Raw genomic sequence first — 10488 nt, forward strand, 5'->3', positions numbered from 1 at the left:
ATAATGTATTTCGCTTCTCTTTTTTTCCACGAGTTGTAAGAGACTGGAATGCCTTAGATGAAATTACTGTTACTCAGCCTACGCTAGAATTATTCTCTGAACTCGTGGAGAGAGCTGTGTGACACAGACACATGTCACTTTGGTTATTGTTATTGTGATATGGATGTAGTATGCTTGTTTTAATCTCTTGCTGTGTGTAAATTTAGAGTGTGTCTTTTCGTTTATACGTGTATATGTCTATTTATTACAGAGCGCATAATATGCTCTCCGCATTACTTCTGTACATTCATGTATAAATCAACTCCCACCCCTGTAATAATCCCTTTGAGGGATTGGCAGTATTTTGAAATAAATAAATAAAATAAATAAAAAAGAGCCCTATAGTGCCAGGGCCTACATCTTGAGGACGTTGTGCTCCGGCTAGGCGTCAGAAGGCGGCGCAAATCATGCTTTGTCTTCGGTATCGGGAACAAAACAACTGCCAAAGCCTTCTCATGGTTGGGGCGAACACCGCTGCAGCTTACAATATGGCCAAAGTATTTGAGTTCCTCATACCCAAAACAACACTTTTTTTGCTTCAGAGACAGGCCAGAAGTATACGAATAGCCAAAAGAACAGCCTCAAGCTGCTCAATGTGCAGTTCAAAGGCGGTATAGAAAAAACAACTAAGTCGTCTAAATACACTACGCTGTGTGGGTGGCAGTATGTAACGTTTGCGTCCCACCTCGTTTCGCACGTTAGTTAGTGCGCCATTAGATAATAGATAATTGCGCTGAAGCAATCGCAATACTATAAATGCGTGGTGCAAGCGTACATTTACCTCGTCCGTCAGAACACGTAATTGTCATAATTACTGCATGGCTTGAAGCCGGCCACCGACTACGTGAATGCCTATTCCTTCAAGGCCACGTAGTGTGTCCATCACAAGTGCTGAAAAATTTCATGCGATTAAGATCTCTTCGTTTGAAGTATCCTTCGCATTACACAGATTCCAGCCTTAAGGATGGTGCACACCGGCGACTAGCAGCGGTCGCACGGCCATTTGCGACTGCTTGCAAACACTCGCGAACGGTCGCAAGGCGGCTGCTTTGGCTGGTCGCTTCCTGACCGATTTTTCAGTCGGGCGACTGCAGTCGCAAAGCTGCTGGAATCAGCGATGCTCAATCTTTTTTTGTTTTTTCAACGGTGTGCGAGAATGGCCGAAAATAATAAATGCGGCGCGCTCGGTTCGCTCCGTTCACTCAGTTGGCGGCGATCAGCTGATCAGCACTGGTCTCCAGAGTTCTAGCTGATAACGAGATCTGGACGTATCCCTCCAGTTTTGCGACTTCCGGCCGCTCGCATGCGGCCTCTGCCGGTGTGAACATCAGTCGCTTTTCAGTCGCCAGTCGCGAATGGTCGCGCGACAGCTGCAAGTCACTGGTGAGCACCAGCCTCTATACGAAAGCTTCGAAGACACAACTCACTTTCAATCTTATTGATTACATTGTAGCAATCAACCATTTAAACTTAAATAATACAGTAAGAAATCTGCACTAAGTTGTTCAAGTATGCACTAGGGGCAGGATATCGGTATCGCGTTGAACTCTTAAAAGCGAACCTAATTGATTGATTGATATGTGGGGTTTAACGTCCCAAAACCACTATATGATTATGAGAAACGCCGTAGTGGAGGGCTCCGGAAATTTAGACCACCTGGGGTTCTTTAACGTGCACCCAAATCTGAGTACACGGGCCTACAACATTTCCGCCTCCATCAGAAATTAAAAGCGAACCTAGCAAATCCCAATTTTCTTAGGGGCGGTGGTAAAAATTGGGATGAGTTTTAAAGTTATTGAAAAGCCGCTGAGTAAACTGAAGCCTCCGAGGTGCTACAAAACTGTAAAGTCAATTGGTCACAGCAATATAGCTATAAGGTAAAATATGTTCCTGGGTTCTCCTTTTATTGCGCAAGAGCGCATGCTTCGTTTTCAGCGTACGAGAACCCGGAACATAGATTTGGGAGAAGCGAGGTTTTAATCTAACCTAGGCCGTCGTCGTAGAGTGGCACCGTCGACTTGTGTGGCGAGTTAGGACCAATGACCTCGGCGACCACCCTGGCGTCGAGGATAACCTTGTAGCCCTTGTTGATCTCGGTGAGGATTACGGCGTCATCAGGTTTCGCAACTTGCAGCACGGCCATTTCGGATTTCACCCGAATCGGTTTGTCGTTCGGATCCCTTGCTTGGGATTTGACTTGGATGTTGACCTCCACTTCTTGCAAGCTGGCGCTCTCCAAACGAATCGTCCACTCACCATCCTATAAGTTGATTCGTAAACCCATCAGTAACAGACTTTGACATTTGAAGGTGGGATGCACATGTTTGACGACATTAGGAAGTTGGCACTTCCTGCTGTGAGCAACTTAGAGGTGTTTTGGGCGTCTATCACATACGCGTAAATTTTGGATACTACTGCTCCACCATTTTTTGTATATCCGTGAGAGCACACAAGCATCAAGGTGTCCCGTGTTTTTCAAATCTAATTTTAAGTGAAAAACTACGATAGTCTGCTATCTTTGATCAACACATGTATGCCCTAACCAACATTGGTTGAAACCTACTCTGTTACAGGACTGCTTTTAGCAGTATGGGTCTAATAGAGCTCCCCAGGAGGTTCAGTATGGTGCCTTTATATAAGGAACATGCACTTAAAAAAATTAGCAGATCCCACGTACAGTGGAAATTCATCATATGCGAAGCAGGAATGAGAGTTGTTGTGCCACTTTAAACTCAGCACAAGGTTACGAGGTGAAGGTAAATGATGTCGTACATGACTTCCGTGTCGTGATTATCATGTTGGGATGTATTGTTTACCTTCGTTATCTATTCACGTCACGTGATACCAAATTTGGTGTATGTGGAGCTAGCAAAACGGCCACGCGCACCTCAGGAAGGGCTCAATATAACCCAACGTAGCTTTGACGCACGCGCACGCTGGGTATAGTGACGCTACGTTAGCGAAACGCGGGCCCTCTATAGTTTGACGCCAGGCGCGACCAGAGTCCGTCGGCGCGGCCCGACGGCAACCGGTGTGAAGTGCGACATGCTGCATTTCGCGCCGATGCGTTACCCAGATAATACTGCGTCTCCCTCTTTTCATGACGGAGGGACGCCGGATGCGCTGAACCGCGCATGCGCCAAAGCAACGCAGCGCGGCGCGCGCCTGCGAATATATGGCAGGACCGGCGCCTGGCGTGGCAACGCCGGCGTGACGCGACAAAATGAATGCCGGCGAGCACGCGCACCACGTCATGGCGAAATATATTGGCGCCTTGACTGTGGCATGTGCTCATCTTCTCACACGACACGCATTTCATTGTACTCGGCTGCTGACCCGCATGTCGCGGGTTCAAATCCCGGCTGCGGCGGCTGCATTCCCGTTGGAGGCGGAAATGGTGTAGGCCCGTGTGCTCAGATTTGGGCGCACGTTAAAGAACCCCAGGTGGTCGAAATTTTCGGAGCCCTCCACTACGGCGTCTCTCATAATCATATGGTGGTTTTGGGACGTTAAACCCTACATATCAATCAATCACGCATTTCATGATTAGCATGTTTGAACCAGGCACATACCTTCGTCATCCATTGGCGTCATTTAATGCCAAATTTGGCATATGCGAAGCTAGCAAAACGGCCGCGAGCACATCATCAGTGTGGCATGTAGTCATGTTGTTACATGACACACATGTCGTGATTATCATGTTTAGATGTGTCATTTACCTACGTCGTCCGTTCGCGTGGCGTAACCGAGTTAGATGTGAAGGTAGCGAAATAGCCACGAGTGCTTGATGAGCGTATCATGTAGTCAAGTTGTTACATGACACGCATCGCATGATTATTATGTTTGCACCAGTTACATACCTTCGTCATCCTTTCACTTACTGTAATACCAAATTGGGCATACGGGACGCTTGCGGAACGGCTGCGAGCGTAGCATGTGAGCGTAGCATGTAGTCATGTTGTAACATGACACGCATGTTATGATTTTTGTGTTAGGGTCTGTCGCTTGTGTTCGCCATGCAATCGTGCAATACCATCCCAGTTTTGCAACACGCCATGTGAACAAAACCACAGCAAGAGCTGCAGGACCGTGAAATGTAAATCATGACATTCGTGACATTACATGTCATGATTTTCATGTTATGACGAGTCATATATGTTCTTCATACAGTCAGTTTATGCCATAGCAAGTTTGGTATCGATACCATTACCAAACGGCCAGGAGAGCTAAAAGTCGTAGCCGGCTGGTTAGGATAGTTTTAGCGCGAGAACAAAACGACGACACAGAGACAAGAAGGACACGAAAGACTCTGTGTCGTCGTTTTGTTCTCGCGCTAAAACTATCGTAATGCCATACCAACTAGCCCAAGCTGCCACACACGGCTGGTTAGATAGATACATACGCTCAAAGTCACCAAATTTCGCAGAGAAATGCTTCGCATTTAAAAATGCCAAGGCGTGGGGATACTCTGAAGCTAGTTGTAATGGTTCGCGTTGGAATTAATATGGCGGAGCGTGTGTCACTGTGGCGTTGCATGTAGCCCGAAGTCTGCAAGCGAGGCCAGGAGTGGAACGAATTGGTTAAGTGGGTCCGCATTCTGTGTGAGCGCACTTTTTGTTCTACGCGCTTCCTATCGCGTTTTCTTTGTTTTCTTTGTAGGAGTATGTATACCTTATGAAAATCACACAGCGTTAATACAGCGCGCGTTGCGACCGCAGGGTTTCGGTGTACTTATATACGCCGCGTGTCACGTGATGTGAATGAGCAGTATACATTTTGCGCACCCTGGTCTAGTGCTGTGAAGTATGAATATTGTCGAAAGGGCAATGTCCAGAATTTCTCGATGCGTGCGACGAACTTCCGAAGGGGTGGAGCCGACACAGTATCGACGCAGTGTGTTAATACTTAAGCTTGTTTTGTGTGTGTGGTTATGACGTACGACTTCCCAAAATGACCTTGTCGAGAAATTGGAGCGTGGGTCATATACGGTATTCGGCTGCACCGCACAAAGTGATTGAGCATGTTCCATTCGAATATACGTTCAGCGTTGCAAAACATAAAATACAGCATCATATTTTTTTTTCCAAATGCATTGTATTTAGTTACGCTGCGCTAAACGTTTCTGACAAGCGTCAGTTGAGCAGGAGCTGTTACATTGGTTGTACTGAAAAAGAAGCCGTAGGTTACCTGCGCCGGGCTTGGAATGAGGATTCTCTTCGTTTTCTTGCCTCCTTGTTGTACGCACATTTTACATTCTTGCCCGCTCGGATCAATGAGGGTCACTGATACGTCTGTGAGGGAGGGATTCAGTTGGTCAAAGATGACAACGGTATTGTTACCCAAGCTCGATTCGAGAATGAACTTTTCCTCCAAATTGGTCGTGAAGGACTTTGCGAAATTTGCAATCTGTAGAGGACACAAGGGAGTGAGGTGATGTTAATTGAGACAACACCTAAATCTTGAGGTGCGATTTGGATTTTACACATTTTTAGAAAGTTCACTTTCGCCACCAATGGCGAAGCTAAACTGACGGTGACAACAGAGTAGAATTTGGTACGGCGAAAGGCTTGTAGCAGTAAAGTAGCAAGTGCCGCTGCGGTGTTCTCACTACTCCTCCAGCGTTCCGTGTGCTAGAGCAGAGAGCAACGTGCCACCTTAGCAGTGAAGTCATACGTGACGGTCCTGCGTGAGTGTGCCGCATACGAAGGCCACCAGGGGTATCGGTGTCACGCTCTTTACGATAAAACATTGTGTGACTGTGACAAGGAACAAAACTCATCCTTAAAAAAAACAGCATGGGTATACAAGGTAATCATGACAAGAAGATAGAGCACTGGCTGACAACCCGAGTGTTTCTTTCGTGTGAACGAATAGATACGACTTGAAAAGGGGAATAAGAACGCAAAAAAAAAGGAAAAAGAGGCAATGCGCATGCCTCTCATCGAGTACGTGAAAGTGTGAAGTTATCTTCAGGAAAAGAACTTATCTGCTTGTCCGTTAGTGCGATGAAGGGTGCGCTTAGATATAGCCAAGGGGCCACTGTGACGCACTTTTGTCCCACCTTACTCCCTTGTTGCAAAACGTGGTATCCGGGGGAGGGTATACGGCTCATTTCTGAAGGAAATTTGGTACCATGATGCCAGTACCATGTCAATACAGATGTTCAACTTGACAGTCTGAATGTCGATTCTTAATTATAGTTTTAGATTCATGGTTATGCTTGAGCGCACCGTGTTGATACGGGAACCTCACGAAAACAACGCTTTGGGTTAATAATGTTGGCGTAACTAACGAACATACTTATAATAATATTAAAAATATATACATGTTTGATGAAGAATTGTGCAGCCCATGGTGTTTGGGACTCCTGCCATAAAATGGCTTTGCCCACTTGAGCCATCTTTGTAATGCACTGATTTGCTTTCTCCCCTTATTTTCCTTCTCCTCGGCCTCGTATATCTCTTTCCCACCTCACTGCTACTCCGTAATATGCATAAATGTTGAATAATACCCGGTTTTGCCTAAATATTGCTACGCTGTCTTTCCCACCCCTTTTTCTCTCCATCTCAATAACTTGATTTTGTAGTTGCCTTGCAATGCTATACTCCACATGGCTGTGCTATAGATGTGATTAACCAGGGGCGCCAAGTGGTGACATCATATCAGAACAGATGACTGCACACCTAGGCCCCCAAGTGATTTGCATTTAATACGCACCCTGATGTAAACACTATCTTCTCGATTGGTGCTTTCCTCGAAGGCTATCTGCATGAGTATTGCCGTGTTTCGGTGGAAGTCAGGGAAGAAGAACGCTTTTCCATCGGTCATGGTTGCCAACTTTTCGATCTGATAATCGGCTGATGCCCCCATGGCCATCGTACTGACTCCCACCTTAGCTGCCATCAGCTCTGGCAGGACGTCATTCAGTTTCGGCTTCATGTTTTCTTCACCATCACTCATCAGCAATATGATGCCGCCTTGCGGTGTTTCATCTGTAGTGTTGAGCACCTGCAATACAATTAGTTTTGCACATATTACTGCACTGCAACTGAGAGTTCTTAAAGGTCCCTGCAACACTTTTTGAGCATGGTCAGAAAACGCTGCCCATTGGTTCTAGAGGCTCCCGACAACACGCAAGCCAATTGTTAGAGTGCAGCACGCGGCCTGGAATTCACAATAAATTATCAAAGTCAGCTAAAACACCTTTCTCTTGTCTCGACAAATCACGCAATAAGCCCAAAAATCACTCGTAGTAAGTTCATCCATCAGCCATTGACTGATTTGAACATGGCGCGCTCGGTCGTTATGGAGATCGCCGCGAGAGGCTGTTAATTGTCCCCGCGTGCGCACGCAATCACACTGAAAAGCCCGCGCATTCGAAAAAAAAAATGGAACAGTGCTCAAGGTCAGGAAGCACGTGTGACGTTTTTTGTTTGCCCCTCCCATCCCTCCCTGCTTAGGTCCCAGCGCTTTCGTCAGGACGAGAGAAGAGAGAATGCGATCGCTGCATGTGACAAATCTTTGTAACTCCGCTTGTACTGGACAGATTCTTTAAATCTTTGCGGCGTTGATTTTTTGAGGCAATATGCTTTTCCATTGAGTTAATTTCATGCATGGATACTAAGAAAAGCGTTTTAGGGCCCCTTTAAAGCGGCCCTACTACACTGTTTTTTAACTCGGTCAGGAATGAAAGGCTATGGATAGGTAGTCCTGGAGCCTATGAACACGTGACCCAAGTATAGAGCATTGCACGTAGCTGGTAGGTACTTTCGAATCCCATTTAAAAGACAGCTAGAAAGTGGTCGGTCTTTGTCGTCAAGTCATTTCATGGAGGGCTAACTTTGAAGTGACGCGAGCTCACTGAGGGAGAGAGAGAGCATAATGAATAAGAAAGTAATTGTGCCGCCCTTCGGGCAAGTGGCTACGATTAAATATAACGTACTTATCAACAAGACATACATATGCGAAGTGCATTGAACTGCTACTAACTCGGTAGAGGAGCCACTTCAATATAGTGGCCGCGGCAGCCACATTTTCGACGGCGACGAAATGCTAGAAGTCGTGTATCCAGACTTATGTGCACCCGAAAAATTACCAGAAAGTTAAGATTTCCGGAACCCTGCACAACGATGCCACTCATGATTATATTGTGAGTTTGGGGATGTAAAACTCCAAGAATTTAGTCATGGAATTAGGCACTTGAATTCATGATGATATCCTTACATTTTTTATTTATTAGAGCACGGCTCTGTAACTCGCCTCACCCAGGAGGCCGCAGCCAATAAATGCAATTCCGCCAAGCGGGGCAGTCAAGACGGTTCCATCAAGTGGCTTGGACAGGGTTTCAGCCCTAACTTTGCCCCTTACAAGAACCATTTTCCTAATTATTCATAAATGTGTTTTGTTAAGGGGATTCAGTATCAAGATTCAAAAAGCATCGAAGCCGATCTGCAGAATTACTGAAATCTGGACGCCTGAAATGTAGTTTTTAGTATATATATATATATATATATATATATATATATATATATATATATATATATATATATATATATATATATATATATATATGATTGATTGATTGATATGTGGGGTTTAACGTCCCAAAACCACTATATGATTATGAGAGACGCCGTAGTGGAGGACTCCGAAAATTTAGACCACCTGGGGTTCTTTAACGTGCACCCAAATCTGAGCACACGGGCCTACAACATTTTCGCCTCCATCGAAAATGCAGCCGCCGCAGCCGGGATTCGAACCCGCGCCCTGCGGGTCAGCAGCCGAGTACCTTAGCCACTAGACCACCGCGGCGGGGATATATATATATATATATATATATATATATATGGGAAAGAAGTGTATACCTAATGACTCGTTTATCCGTGTTTTGACACAATAATAATGAGATCTAACTAACAGACAATCATCCCAAAGAAAGTATAGGGGAAGTTATTTGACCAAATCGTTTTGTAAATGCGAAGAAAGACAGGGTAACATTTCTTGTCTCATTGAGCACGTTTAATTGAGTGGGTTCACCTGGAGGGTTAATTGGAGGCCGCAACCAATGCACGTATCTCCAGCCGCTTTCAAATCTTTCACCGCATTCAAGAAGCTATGCCGGGTAGAAACATTTACTGGCATCAGCGGGTGGTGTACCGCTGCAGTGCTACTGAATGTAATGATGCCCAGGCTTTTCGATATATCCGCAATGTCTCGGACGTATCGGGTCGCGGCTTCTTTCAGGAAGGTCATCCGATCATCGCCCTGAAATATTCACAGAGTACACAAATGAAATAATCAACCACTTTTTCACTGCTTCACATCTACACTTCAAAAGACTCTTGGCCTTACACTAGTACGAAGTTCCAGTAGAACATGACATCAACAACCATAGAGAGCCAAACTTTGTTCGTGAGTCATGTGTTCTAATTCGCAGCTTCGCGTCTTATAATCCCAAAACCATTGCGCATTCATATATATATATATATATATATATATATATATATATATATATATATATATAGGATATGTCACAACGAGAGCGTTATCACAAGGATAAATATAGTTATTTCCCAACAGTTTCGGGAGGGCTACAACTCATCCCCTGATGAAGGGAGGAGCCCTCCCAAAACTGTTGGGAAATAAATATATTTATTCTTGTTGACAACGCTCCCGTTGTGCCATATCCAAAACCTTCACGAAGACTAACTTGTCCATTGAATTATTACTCCCAATATATATATATATATATATATATATATATATATATATATATATATATATATACACGCTCGTAAAACCTGCAGCAAGGAGAGCGGTCCACACCAATGAGACCCAGGACTAAGGATCCCACTCACTCATCTTCTCACGCGCAACTTCAAATAAATGTTTTGTCTCTCTCTGGGACACGCGGCCAATTTTTTTATATGCGAGAGCATTTTATGCTCGGGACATTAGTGGTAGTGGTTAGAAGCTGAGAAAAGACACCTAATTTCTGCAGCCCGGTCGGGAGCACGGCGCAGTGCCTGCTCGGGACAGCGTCTGTACTGTGGCATTCGCATCCAAATTTCGTTTGGGCAACTCTCCTTGAAGCTCCTCTCCACACAGGTGTGCACTTTCCTTCGCTCCTCATCTCTCTCCGCCGCCTATGCGGCGCACAACACAGACTAAACTTAGTCGTGTTGCTCTCACGCGTACTTTGGCCCGCGTAGAGAATAAGGGGGTGTACGCTCGATCGTGCGCCCTTATCTTGCAGTGGGGAGAATCGTACTTCTTCGCTAGCCTTTCAGTTTCGTCGGAACGGTTTTGTTGTAGTTACCGGGTGCACAAAGGTCACTGCAATCGTTGCACAGCCTTTGCTAGCGAAGAGGACGCGCTTTTCAGGCACAATGAAGTAATGAGAATATTATACGCGTTAATCTGTACCTGTGAGTACGTTTCGTGCATTCT

General features: G+C 45.4%; 1 protein-coding gene across 1 annotated transcript; it reads right to left on the reverse strand.

Moving 5' to 3' along the window:
- Positions 1 to 1869: 1869 nt before the first annotated feature.
- LOC142771524 (calcium-activated chloride channel regulator 1-like) lies at positions 1870 to 7218 on the reverse strand. Its single transcript, XM_075873098.1, has 3 exons — positions 6757 to 7218; positions 5227 to 5445; positions 1870 to 2299 (listed from the first exon to the last, which is right to left on the reverse strand). The coding sequence occupies exons 1-3, from the start codon at positions 6997 to 6999 to the stop codon at positions 2021 to 2023; spliced, it is 741 nt and encodes a 246-aa protein (XP_075729213.1). The 5' UTR covers positions 7000 to 7218; the 3' UTR covers positions 1870 to 2020.
- Positions 7219 to 10488: the final 3270 nt, after the last annotated feature.

This window comes from Rhipicephalus microplus, chromosome 9 (genome assembly GCF_043290135.1).
Source record: "Rhipicephalus microplus isolate Deutch F79 chromosome 9, USDA_Rmic, whole genome shotgun sequence".
Classification (NCBI taxonomy): domain Eukaryota; kingdom Metazoa; phylum Arthropoda; class Arachnida; order Ixodida; family Ixodidae; genus Rhipicephalus; species Rhipicephalus microplus.